This window comes from Phodopus roborovskii, unplaced genomic scaffold (assembly GCF_943737965.1).
Source record: "Phodopus roborovskii unplaced genomic scaffold, PHOROB, whole genome shotgun sequence".
Lineage (NCBI taxonomy): Eukaryota > Metazoa > Chordata > Mammalia > Rodentia > Cricetidae > Phodopus > Phodopus roborovskii.
In genome coordinates, this window is record NW_026126558.1 from 3962568 (window position 1) to 3976778 (window position 14211).

At 43.8% G+C, this 14211-nt stretch overlaps 1 protein-coding gene across 1 annotated transcript in view; it reads right to left on the reverse strand.

The window, feature by feature from the left end:
* Disc1 (DISC1 scaffold protein) overlaps positions 1-14211 on the reverse strand; it is a 168160-nt gene that overhangs the window by 139080 nt on the left and 14869 nt on the right. The window contains exon 3 of the mRNA XM_051201784.1: positions 249-396. Within this exon, the coding sequence (XP_051057741.1) occupies positions 249-396 (148 nt within the window). The remainder of the gene's footprint in view (positions 1-248; positions 397-14211) is intronic.

The window sequence follows — 14211 nt, forward strand, 5'->3', positions numbered from 1 at the left end:
CGGTCAGCACTCTACAGAGAGGTGAGTGCTAGGGAGGAATCCTCAGAGGACTGGCATTTGGTGCTTATGTCTGAGACACCAGAAATATGCAGGACCCTGAAGAGATGGGGATGTCACTGGGAGGATACAGGGAGAGAGGCAAGACCTCAGAAATAGCAAGGAGAATGGCCAGTGACTATAGGATGGAGAGAGGACAGTAGAGAAAGGACAGCCAAGTGGGGAGTGTGGTGGCATCCACAGGTACTCACCTTTGGGTGGTTCCATGCAAGGCCACCCTGGTCTGTGCTGCCAGGTAGCCCAAGAAGCTGCCAAGAGCCGGCTGTTGTGAAGGCAGAGTCCAGGGCAGGTGGCCTTTCTCCTGTTCCAGGTCTTCCAATCGCCGTCTCAGTGTCTCTGCTGGAAACCCAAAGCAGTGCAAGAGGGAGAACAACTGTGAAACTCAGAAAGATAACCCAAGTCTTTGTCTCAGCCCCAGCCAGCTCCATCTGAGCCACCCAAGGCTGACGTTTTCCAGGCCAGTTGGTTTCTCCTGCAGAGTTCCAGAGACCTTTCCAGCGCATTGTTCTCCCAGCTGTCAGGGGCTGTAGTTACCAGCCAGCCTCCGTGGTCGTCATGACTATGGCCCATACCCAGAAAGGCAACTGATTTTTTTTTCTTTTTAATCATGGTGATCTTTGGGGGATTCTAAAAGAGCAAGTCATTAGTTGATCGGTTTTTCAAAACCAATAGAGCCCAGGATAACTCTGAACTGTCTGTGCAGACAAGAATTATTGTGAGCTTTCAACCCTCCTGCCTCCATCTCCCACGTTCTAGAATTATAGGCATGGGCTAACACATTTAGTTTACACAGTGCTGGAGATTAAACCCAGGGCTTCAAGCTTGTTAGGCAACCACTCTGCCAACTGACATATAACACTAGCACTACAGTACTAGTACCCAAAAGCCAATTATTTTAATAATGTAAATTTTCAATTCTAAAGAAATAAATAGCCAGGCAATGGTGGCACACACCTTTAATCCCAGCAGTCAGGAGGCAGAGACAAGTGGATCTCTGAGTTTGAGGCCAGCCTGGTCCACAAAGCAAGTTCCAGGGCAGCTAGGGCTACACAGAGAAATCCTATCTCAAAAAACATAAATAGATAAATAAATAAATAAATAAATAAATAATAATTCTTATCAAGTTGTAGTCAACCATAGGCCTTGAAGGCACAGAGCAATATTCATAGTCCCTATGCCAGAAGTGACTATAGTCACTCTGTCACAATAGGTCTCAAGGTTATCCTAATGACCTCGGGTCACCTCAGGCAAGTTATAAATCTGAATCATTATAAAACCACTTTAAAGCGGGCATTGGTGGTGCATGCCTTTAATCCCAGCACTCGAGAGGCAGAGACAGGCAGATCTCTGTGAATTCGAGGCCAGCCTGGTCTACAGAGCTAGGTCCATGACAGTCTCCAAAGCTACACAGAGAAATCCTGTCTCGAAAAACCAAACAACAACAAAAAATAAACCACTTTAAAAAGTGCTGCAGATATTAGACTCCCTTCTAGTTCATAATCAAATCCTAAAACGTGTTAAGGAGAGGTGGTTTACCACATGTAGGAGGCTGAGGCAGGAGGACCCTGAGTTCAAGAGTAGCCTAGGCTGCATAGCCAGGTGAAGGGAAGGCAGCGAACAGAGCAAGTATCTGGAGAAAACCCCGTCAATGATGACTTTCCCATAAACCCACCAAGTGACCTGAAACCAATGTCCAGACACTGCTTAGAGAGTCGAATCAATTACCTGTCTCCTGCTGTGACAAAATACCAGACAAAAGCAACATAAGGAAGAAAAGGTATGTTTGGGCTCACAGAGAGGGCACAATGTGTCGTGGTGGGGAAGGATGGTAGCAGGAGCTGAGGCTCACCCTACACCTACATTCAGAAAGCAAACAGAGTGGAAGCTCTTTCCCCTTTTTATGCATGCTGAAATCCCTGTCCTGCAGGGGGCACCTCCCACACCCAGAGTCAGTCTTCCCTCTCTAATTAAATTTCTCCGGAAAAGCCCTCATAAAGATGCCAGAGTCTCATCTTCTGGTGCTTTGAAATCTAGCCCAGTAAACAAAAGAGCCTAACCACACCAGGAATTTAGCAAGGACGAGTCCTACTGTCCTAAGGATATCAAAAACGGGATGTCCAGGACCAAGTCCCAAATAACCAGACTTTGTCTGCACTGCAGTGCCTGCCAGAGCTAACTCGACATTTCCTTCCAAAGCAGTGCTAGTTATACACACTTTCATGAGGCACGCCATTGGATTCTCTGTGACCCAGACTGGGCAGGGTCTCCCAGAGTACACCGAGACACTTCCATTCTTTAGCAAGCACCTGAAGGTTGTGTGGGGTTTTTTTTTTTTTTCAATACCTCAGATATTGTGCTCTAAAAATCAGAACTTTGGTGAAAATCTGTAAAATTGTTTAAGTTACATGCTTATAAAATAATACACTAATTAATGCAGTTATAACGAGGTCCACTGTGCAGGGGTCAGGAAAACCTGGAGTTGAGGTCAGCTTAGCCACTCCCAGATGTGTGGCCTTCAAATTACTTAATGTTTCTAAGCCCCAGTTTCCTGGTCTTCTTTTTTAAAGGAGTTTAATTATAGTCTTTACATCATAAGGAGCCTAGGGATTGCCCAACATAACTTAAACAAAGCATCAAACTTCATGTCTGCAATTTAATTAATGTCAAAGTACTTGCTGTTACTAGTAGCCCCAATGAGTACTGCTGTGGAAGGCTCACGCTATGTTTAAAAACCCCAGCCCAGCCTCCCTTGGTCCTCTACCATATCCCAAACTATCCATGAGTCATGGGTAGCGGTCCCCAAAACATATAGGTTAATCCAGCAAAACAGCCACGCTGATGAAGAATTTTAAAGGAAAACACGAGGGAAAACAGGGGGAAATGTCCCTCCCAGCTCAGCTCCGTTCCACGATGTCACTCACTTTAGAGGACATGGGCATCGGAAGTTCTCCTTCCGGTTTAGAGAAGGCAATCCAGGTTCTCAGCAGTAACATCAAAGCTTCAGCCACTCTGTCAGTTCTAACACCTGATGGCAATGGCCATCAGGTACTGGGCTGCCACTTCCTGGCCAGCATCATCTCTGCTTGGCATTCTGCCCTCAATTTCTCACAGGTAGATCACTGGTTCCCTGGGTTACACCCCCTTTCCAAGCAGAAGCCCTGAGTGACACTCACCTTGATGTTTCAGTATCACTCATAGTGAGCAAAGCAAGGAGATGAGGGTAGAGGGGGCTTGGCCATCCGAGTCACATAAGCCTCTGGAAAGAGTTTGGTGCTGGCCTCAAGGGAGAAGGAGCCATGGAATGGTTTTGAGCAGAGGTGTGCTTTGATCAGAGCACTTAGTACCCCACCACCCCAGGCTGCTGCTCTGTTGAGAACTATACATGGAAGCTGGGACCAACCAGGTCACTGTTGCTCTCAGTTCAAGCTCTGAGGTGACCAGTGCAAAGAGGTAGTGACACAGTCCTCTGGCAGGCTATAAAAGAGATAGGAAATGTCACCCTCCTTTACTGGTGACCTGTAGCTCCCTCTTGAGTGGCTCTTGCCTACATTCCTGATATGCTGCGTAAGTTAGGCATGCCCTGCCCAGACAGGATCACACTACACACTCCCATGCACAATCAGATCCCTCCATCAGTCACAGCACTTCACCTCTCCCAGACGTAGCTTCCTGTATCCACAGGAGAGATACCATGTCACTGTGCTTGTCACCTGTGGGGCTCAGAGAGAGACCAAGAGTATCTGGTTAAAGAGAGGCTCAGAGGCCCTTGGCTTATTTGTGCACCTTGCGTTCCTATCACTAACATGAGTACCAGAGTTTAGGTCCCCAGAACCCACATAAATGCCCAGTGGGCAGACCACTTATAACTCTAACATGTGAGAAGCAGAGATGGGGGGTGTGGTAGTTTGAACATAATTGGCCCCCATAAGCTCACAGGGAGTGTTGTTGGAGTAGAAGGCTGTGTTGGAGGAAGTGTGTCACTGTGGGAGTGGGCTTTGAGGTCTCCTATATGCTCAAGCCATGCCCATTGTCTCAGACCACTTCCTGTTGCCTGCAAGTCAAGATGTAGGACACTTGGGAGTGAGATAGGAACTAACTCCGTGAAGTAACATCTTCTCCAGGGACACCAGACCTATGTCAATGTTGACTTCATGACTTGAAGGCTACACTCAGTGACCTGAGGACTCATCCTTGTTAGGGACATACATCTTGGTCCTGGATGGCAATGAGGCATCATGGCTATAGCTTGCCATCAAGTGGCCAGGAAAAAATTTACAATGACATGTGGGTTCAGTCAGGGACACAGAATGAGGGACAAATTGAGCTCAACCTGTAGATTTCTTATACATGCAAAGGGATTTCAAAATAAGTCATTTTCATTAAAATAGATAAGCCAGTGCTCGGTCACTGGGGAGTGGCACTACTTGACAGGGATTAGGAGGCGTGAAGCTTTGGGCTTTCAAATGCTCAAGCCGGGCCAAGAGTCTTTCTCTTCCTGCTACCTGTGGATCTGGACTTAGGACTATCAGCTACCTATCCAGTACCATGTCTTCCTGCCTGCCAACACGTTTCCCACCATGCAGATAATGGACTGAACCTCTGAAACTGTACACTGTTAGCAGGCAGGCTCCATTTAACTCTGCTTTTCTTTGTAAGAGTTGCCTTGGTCATGGTGTCTCTTCACAGCAAAAGAACACCGACACATTGGCTTCTCTTCCTTTTAACTCTCTGGTGTTTGAAACATCCTGTAGACATTGTGAGTATGAATTCAGTTGGTAGCTCCAGGCTAGCATTATGAGAAATATGTTGCACATGCAAGTGCCAAATAAATGCAGCTGGCAAATCATTTAACAGGAATAATATAATAAAAAAAGAAAGAAATGTTGTTCATACTTTGTCCATAAGAGTTGAATAAAAAAAAATAAATGAACAAATTCAAAATTAATAAAAAAAAAAAAAAGGTGTCAGCAGGCAGTGAAAAATCAGGCATTAAAGGACACATTCTAATTGACAAAATCTGTCCCAGTCAAATTACAATCTTTACACAGTGGATTTCATGACAGAAATGCCAGCCATCACCTCACTCTACTCTAAAGCAAGAGAATTTTTGTGCCACTTCATTGCATTTAATTCTCTTGTTGCTGTGACAAAATACCTGACCAAAAAAAAAAAAAAAAGCTTACTTTAGCTCTTCGATTAAGGGATTAAGGGGGAGGAATATGGTAGCGGGAGCTTGAGACAGCTGGTCACATGGCACCCACAGTCAGTTAGCAGAGGGAAACAAATGCTGGTGCCCAGTTCACGTTCTCCTGTTTGACAAAGCCCAGATCTCCAGCCCATAGGATGGTGCTGCACACACTGAAGGTAGGTCTTCCTTCCTCAGTTAGACCTTTCTGGAAATGCCCTCAGAGAAACACGCAGAAGTTTGTCTCCTTCGTGCTTCTAGATCCCATTAAATTGACAATAAAGATTAACCCTCATATGTATAACTTTATTAATGTTTAATGAGGGTCATCTGCTACTCTTGGCCCATCAGTAATGTGCTACATTATGGAAACCTAGTGAAGGACAATAAATAAAAGAATGAATATGTAAATAAGTATTGATGAAGCAGAAACTTTACATAAAGACATCTTGCTAAATAGATTGGATTCCTGTTATGAATCTCCCCATGGGACGACAGAATACACGGCATGAGCAATATTCTTAGAGACTGGTGGCCAGTCTACATCCTATGGAGCCTCTCCAGCTGCAGCAAGCAACATCTACGTGAATCATTTTTCATTGCTTTTTACATAATAGCCAAGAAATGCAATTTCTTGAGAGCTGCATATTCTAACTCTCATTAGCATACATATCACACATAGATGGCCAGTTTGCAAGGATTAGACTGTAATAAGATGTATTTCTGACCATCTCAAGCACAATGGAGCCAATCTTTGACATTTCAGAATATTGCAGAATATTGTCGGGGTCGTTTTCATAAAGATCACCCACCACCGGGCACTGTAGATGTCAAACGCATTAAGTGTTTCTAAGCATCTAATGTATGCACAGTGATGTATGAATATTATTTCTGAACTCCACAACTTGCACGGTAGGATTACAAATGTAGAAAGTAGATTTCAGAACTCTAAATGATTTGCCCAGTGTGTCAAAGTAAGTGTATAACAAAGGTGGTATTGAACCTTGGTCATTTTACATGTCAGCCCCTAAGCTTTTTCCACAAACTTCCTTGGAGTCACCTTGTTCCTATGCCCCCATCAAACAGGGGTCCCATCTCCCTGCTCATGTATCTGGGCCCCTCATGACAGTGAGATCTAGCAGGCTGTATGATAACCACCTGCCTACTGGCATCTAGTTCAGTGCTAGACACATAGTAGGCACTGTATAAATGCTCCTTAAATCCATGAATCTAGGTTTCTGTTTGGACAAAACAGAAAAACAGCCACTGTGTTATAAGCTGAGCCATCTGTGGTGTGTGACAGTCATAAACTCTTAAAGCAACCCCAGGGCAGGTGTGTTGAGTCATACTTTGCAAATGAAAGACTGAACTTTAAGGAACATTGAAAGTATTCTCCTAATTAGCTGCACAGCTTTGAGGTTCAAAAATAAAGCCAAGATCTTCCCACCTCCACACTCTGCTCCTGACCTCTCCATCTTTCTCTAGGAAGGCTGGAGACCCTTGGCCATGCCAAGTCTTGAACTCCCAAGTCTCAAAGCTTAGTGCCAATGCCCACCAATCTACCAGCTCATTTTCTACTCTCTTTGCCTTTTTCTCACAGAAAGTACTGAGCAGCCAAAACAAAAAACAATCTCATTAAAGCAAAAACAGCATTGGATTCAATTCTGGGGGAATGGCGAAGGCAACCTTGGTACTTCCACTTGTGTAATAGAGCAATTAGAAAAGCGGTATGGAAATATTTTAATACTACAAGATAAAAGCAGGATGCAAGATTATATATCTGTATTCTCTGTACTCTGTGATTACAACTGTGTGTGCGTGTGCGTGTACGTGTGTGTGTGTGTGTGTGTGTGTGTGTGTGTGTGTGTTTTAAAACCTGAGCAGAATTAAGAGCTCAGCAGTCAATATGATTATGAGTGATTTTATCTCAATTTCTACACTTACGAAATCAGATGTAAAATCCCAAGCTGCTTATTATTTCAGGAAGTTATTAGCTCACTGGCTCCTTCTACTAGTCTTTGATATCTGCATAAATGTGGAGATTTGGTTTCCTCAAATTCTTAATGCTAAGCCGCTTTGGGTAAGCCTGGCTCCTGAGGGTCAAAGATCTCTCCAGTGAACAACGAGGGGGATTTCTGGAAATGTATTCTTCAAAGCTCATGGCACGGAGTAGCAGCCTGGGGAATCATCTTGACGAGGTATGAAGGGGCAGCTGGCCTTGGGAGAATAAGGGGAAGCTCTGGGGAAGCTCTGGGACACCAGCACTCATTTAGCTGTGACACTTGCCCACTCAGCATGAAGCCTGTTTCCTCATGCTTGATGCATGGTCATTGATTTGCTCTGACATATTTCAGCAGAATGTGTGGTTTGAAACATCTGTTCTTCCCCAGGAAAAAAAAAATCAATCATCATGCAAAAGAATTAGATTGTAAGTGACCAAAATAGCAATAGTACCTCCAGGAACATACACCTTCATGAACTAGCAAGCTCTCTCTCTCTCTCTCTCTCTCTCTCTCTCTCTCTCTCTCTCTCTCTCTGTTATGAACAAATATTGCAAATGGTGTACCACTTCACAAATACATCAGAAAACACACAAATCATTCTGATTGTGAGCTTCTGGGGAGAGGGCTTCAGTGTGGCACTCAGAAGCACCCCTCACCTCTACACTGCAAATAAAAGACAAGGTCCTGTTGTTCAAGGCCAGCCTGGTCTCCACAGTGAGTTCCAGGACAGCCAGAGCTACATAGGAAGACCCTGTTTCAAAACAAACAAACAAGACAAAACGAAGTTCTTTCACTAAATACCAATCATGGAGGGTACTAGGGAAGTAACTGGCCAACCTACTCCATTTTGGCTACAGTTCATTAAGCCCTCAGGTTTTCAAAACTACAAAAAGATATCTCTGAAGAATGTTTATTCTGATGCTAAAAAAGCTAGTCACCTGCATATGTGGTCCAGGGTCAAACTCCGGTTTAGAGTTGAGGTAACCCCACTTGCAACTGACCAGTGGCAGAGGATGGCTTTATCCACTGCCTCCTCAGTGTTGACACCATTATTGTCATTTTTGATCCTCAATTCTACCTCACCAGCATCAGCACAACTATCACTATCACCACCTCCTCCATCACCATCACTCACACCATCATTACCAATCACTTCTAACCCCCATTCCTACCCTTCATCTCCTCCTCCATCACCATCATTCATACCATCATTACCAATCACTTCTAACCCTCATTCCTACCCTTCACCTCCTCCTCCATCACCATCACTCATACCATCATTACCAATCACTTCTAACCCTCATTCCTACCCTTCACCTCCTCCTCCATCACCATCACTCATACCATCATTACCAATCACTTCTAACCCCCATTCCTACCCTTCATCTCCTCCTCCATCACCATCACTCATACCATCATTACCAATCACTTCTAACCCCCATTCCTACCCTTCATCTCCTCCTCCATCACCATCATTCATACCATCATTACCAATCACTTCTAACCCCCATTCCTACCCTTCATCTCCTCCTCCATCACCATCATTCATACCACCTCTTCCACTTTCTCTGTCACCATCACCATTGTACCAGTGCTACTACCAATCCCATCACCGCTGCTGATTTCTAGGGAGAGACACACGAAACTTGCTGCCTATATCTGTCTATATTTAGTAACATATGCAAGTTGAAGGACCTTTCCCGAGAGACAGGAACATTCTTTGGATAATTTCCAGCATTATAATGTAGAGAACCCAAAAGACAAAATGTCATTTGCCAATACAAGGAAACAAGACAAGAAAGACACGTGGTACAGTACTAACAACGACATCTCTACACAAGGGACCAAGGTTGGTACTCTCTAAATAGCAGAGGTAGGTTGTGAGAAAACAGATGTGACCTTTGGAAAGCCGGGAGAACACAGATGTTTCCATTGGCTGGCTACCATCATTAGTCACTTGCTGCTCATGCTGTCATATTTCCCTCTAAAGACATGCTGGTCACCTCCTCATGGAGCCTTAAGTATGCCCTAAAGAGTCCTTGTGACTGCAGTGGCAAGAGTGGACACCATGGCTTAGCAAGGCTCCAAGGTATTCAGTAAAAGCATTATGAATCCAAAGCCTGGGTCTAAAGAGACTATTTGATGTGATGTGGGATACTATCTTGATTGGAGATAACTGGATCTTGATCAGAACCTTGCTTTGCCATAGGCTCTTCAATAGTTATATGTGACCAGCCAAGGGATATGAGGTGACTAGGTGCACACTGTCAATGGAACCACAAAGTAGGGTAAGAGGTATGAAATTTAAACTAAAAACAGTTTCTTTTGTCATTGCTGCCTTATTGTTGATTATAAAGTTGATTAGGACAGGTTCTTAATATATAGTCCAGGCTAGCCTATAATTAATAATTTTTCAGCCTCAGCCTTGAGAACACTTAGAGCCTTTCTAAGTCAGCTCACTGAAATTGTGCCAAATTCAGTAGGTAGCCCTAAGAAAGTAGTTTGTGGGAAAACCAAATAGACTACGTCTTCTGGCAGCATCTCCATATTTCTAAAAGCAAAAACTTTCAGAAAACTCTTTTAATGAACAAAACTTTTGCAAACATCACAGATCTCTGAATGCACAAAATTAGCATAACCTCACTATGGTTATAAAAATAAAGCAAGTTTGGGATTTGATATTGTTTTAAAATGTGGCTCCAACAGTGTCCTTCTGAGGTACCCCCTAATCCTTAAACTTCCATGGAGAGCATTCAAAACAAGCCCTAGACCAAGAGCTGAGTTCCTTTTCTATGTTACAGAGAAATATAAAAGGAAAACTCCATAGATTCATTTACAGATATGTAAAATGGGAGCCTGGCATGGTAGCGTATACATGTAATCCCAGCACTCACAATGCTGAGGCAGGAGGATTACTATATCGATCTGCAAAAGAAATTCCTGTCTAAAACGTAATAATAGATCTTCCTTCACAAAATAAACTTTATTTCATGCTCTCCATTGTAATTGAGATTCGATAAAGGTTTAGCCAGCACTAAGATGTGCTAAACCTGTAGCTGGTGACTCACCGCACAACGCCCCATAGTGAATGCAGATCTACTCTGAGCAACAATTAATGTGTGCTGGTTCATGCCAGATGAAAGACTTAGTACATGCTACTTCCCTTGTGAAATAGAAGAGTGTACCACACTGTCACACTTGGCCTCTGGCTGGTGACACTTTGTTTGGAGGCTGTGGAACCTGTAGCATTTGGGGAAAGTAGTCACCTCTTCTTCCTGTCCCTCAGCATTGAGGAGTTAAGGAGTCAGAAGCACACACTCCCATGGAATCATCTACCGCAGTGTCTTCTTTGCCATGATGGACTAAGTCCCCTCAAACTGAAAGCCAAATAAACCCCTCCTGCCTTAACTCACTTTGTCAGGTATTTGGTCACAGTGAGGAAACCAGCAACTAATGCATACAGCTCTAACAGCATCCTGCCCCCACACAGAGCAGTAGGTTCCCTATCCCATGCACTGAATATAGATGCCTACCAGGTACACCCTAAGAATAAAGTTAATGGAACAATTTTTCGCAGCAGAACGGCTAATAGACCAACCTTTCAACAACCTTCCAGTGTGGGATCATCCAGCCACTTGGACCCTTTCTGCAGTCACAGTTACTGTGTGTAACGACACTGTAGAAAGCTCAAGTGCCCCTTTTCTGGCTATTGTGTCATGAAGTCCTTTACTTCCTTCCATAAACACTGCAGGTTTGGGGCCCCCTCATAGACTAACAGTGGAGGCTCTCCTGGCCCTAAGGTTACTTTTTGAATAAGCCAGAGGCCTCTTCATCATTTCCCTCCATGGGCTTTGGTTGCACTGTTTTTCCTATTAAACTGAGCATGGCATCCAATTAGTTCCTATGAATAGACTTTTCATGAGCAATCTGCTCCACTGGTGTTTTTGTAAGAAATTAGCTGGACACATCTGCTCACCAGAGCTTGAAAACCACAGGCTCATTCACCCTTTTAATGGCTGGTCCTTGCAACCTGTAATCTCTTCAGACTCCATCACCTTCCGTAAAGCAGTTTTTATTATATTCATCTCTCACCCAATTCAAGGTAATAGGGTGTACTATTGAGCAACCACCATCATCATTGTCTTTAAAATATAATGTGAGCCACATTGATGGGCTATCCCTCCCTGGAATGGAAAATGAAACTCTCCATGTTCTGCTCTGTGCTGAGCTGATGGTACAAATAGCAGCATGAACATTTTAAATTCTTTGAATAGTATCAAGGGATGTAAGGTACAATAGCATGGTCCAAAAAAATCTTAGAGGATTAAATGATTTTGATAACCTGAGATTTTCCAATTAGGATGAAATCTAATCAGAAGGAAGAAGACATGCTAGAACATTACTTTCTAGAAATAACAGAATGAAAGTGCTTTCTTTGGGCTGAAGCACTGCAATGCAAGTAATACAGTGACTTTCAATGTCAAAGTAATGTTAATAGAAACCATGGGACAGCAGCCAATAGTAAAAAAGACTAAGAAAGAACCATGATTCCGCATGCTGTGAACCTTCAGCAGAGCTGGCTCTAAGCTGACCACTGTAAACAGCCAGAAGAAGCCAAAGGGCACAGACATCCATGCAGAACTAGTTAAGAAATCCCCATCCAGCTCCTCAGAATGCCATGCCAATTGGAGACATTAAACTAAGTTTATGGTAATGTTTTCTGGGGGAAAATGCCATAGCAAGAGAAAGTAGCTGCAAGAGACACTGAAGGTCCTTTCTAGAATTCACTGAATTCCCTCAATTGGCCCCTATGACAAAAAGACATAGTCCATGACCATCAGGCCCAGGGCTCATGTGTCATCCCAAGAATAGAGGCAAGAGACTTCTGACTTGTGAGGACAGACCATAGCCAGGACTCTGTTAGCATATGCCTACAGGAAGGGGAGTAGCCAGTGAGTCAGTGGGTGCTTCTAGAACCTTGGATTGAAAATCCAGTAAATGATGAAAAGAACAGTGTGTGTTTCTCTGCCTCTGCAGAGAGTCCTCTAGTGTGAAAAGAAAGTAAAAAAGGGTGATTTCTGGGTGATTTCTGATCTCTAACATTAGTAACATCATCTCACATGGGAGATTATTAACACTAGCCCATCTTGTGCCACCAAACTGTTGTGAAACAATGGCCCCAAAATGCCCATGAACGCGTTTAAAAACCACAGGAATAAGAGTTACAACCCAAGGGACTGTTTTAATGGGCCCAATTCTTAATTCAGATTAACTACCCACAGTGACATTATGGTTTTGTCTTAAGGTCACTACTACTGTGATGAAATATTATGACCAAAAGCAAGTTGGGAAGGAAAGGCTTACACTTTCATATCCCTGTCTGTCACAGAGGGACACAAAACCTAACAGAAATAACTTAAAGGAGAAAAGTTGTATTTTGGTTCATGGCTTCTGAGGGTTTCAGCCCATGGTAATTAGGCCCCGTTTGCTTGGGCAGCATCGTGGCTATGGGAGCAGCAAGTGAGGGAGGGAGAAAATACCCAGAAAGACTACTTCCTCCAGCCAGGTCCCACCTCCCCAAATTCCTAAAACAACAACAATCTAACAGAATGGTATCTCTGACATTTGGCACGCATTCAATGTAGCCAACACCTGGAGGACCATCACATACAGAGGAATATTTGCTGGCCTTGCCCAGTGCTTTTATTTCTATGTGTAAATGCATGCTCACTCCTGTCAATACCCAGCTCTTTCAGTCCACATCAATACACATAGGCAGCAAAGATTTCCACTGGTACCTAGGTTCTGAGCCACCTGGAAGTCAAAAAGCCCTTAAAGGAACAGTGGGACACATGGATAACTTAATTGTGTCACACACATTAGCACAATGTCAGTAACAGAAAATAGGAGGTGGTGACAGGTATGAAATACAAAATTAAAGCAAAAGGCACAGGTGTCCATGAAGCAAGGAAAATGTGCATTTGGAAGATTGGATGGGATGGGAAATCCACGCTTTCTCACTAGTAATCGTTTGCTACACTCAACCATTTTATTCTCTCACAGACAGTCAGAAACAAATGGAAGAAGAATTGCTTGAGCTAGAGTTTCAAGAATAAAATTACGATGCTAGATATCAAGTTTCAAGTGCATTATCAGGGCAGCCCTGCTACTTGTTTAATTCTATCAAACATAAGTGTTCTTTTCTATGATAACCCCACAGTTACATGCCAGTTTTTTGCAGGACAGGGAACAGCATCACTGATGACCCACATCTCTACCAAAAGCTAGAAAAGAGTATAGGCTGGGGAGATGGATTCATTGGTAAATTGCTTGCCTTGCAAGCATGAAGACCTGAGTTCAGATCACCAAAATCTACATAAAAAAGCTGGGCACAATGGAGCACACCTGCAATCCTAGTGATCATGAGATGGAAGGTGGAAACAGACAAATTCCTGGGAGCTGGCAGGCCAGTGAGAGACCTGTCTCAAATAACAAAGTGCTAGGGAGCCTAAGGATTGACCACCAGGGTTGTCCTCTGACCACTGTATGTGCAGTATGCATGCACACACCTGCATCCATGTTGTGCACCCCACACAAGCATATGTGTGTACATGATGAAGGAACGCATGTGCAAGTCCGTCCACCTTTCTTCTTTAGAAATATTCTAAAAACACCCTGAGTCAGAGCAGAGCAACAGAGACTCTATGAGCTCATGGTGCCACCTGCAGAGCTGTATGTATGCTGGGACTGATGCCATCGGCGGGGAGAACTTTCCTCCGATCTTGACCATTCCCAAAGGATATTGCCTTTTCTGCTATGTGAGAGGCTATATCCCTTCCCTGTCTCCTAAGTATCCACAAAGAGAGGTGTTCATGAAGCCTGGTGATCACATGGACCCAGACAGACAGACTGAGTGTCACAGTGGGAGTATCCAGGAGCTAGGTTGGGGAGCATAGATCAGCATCC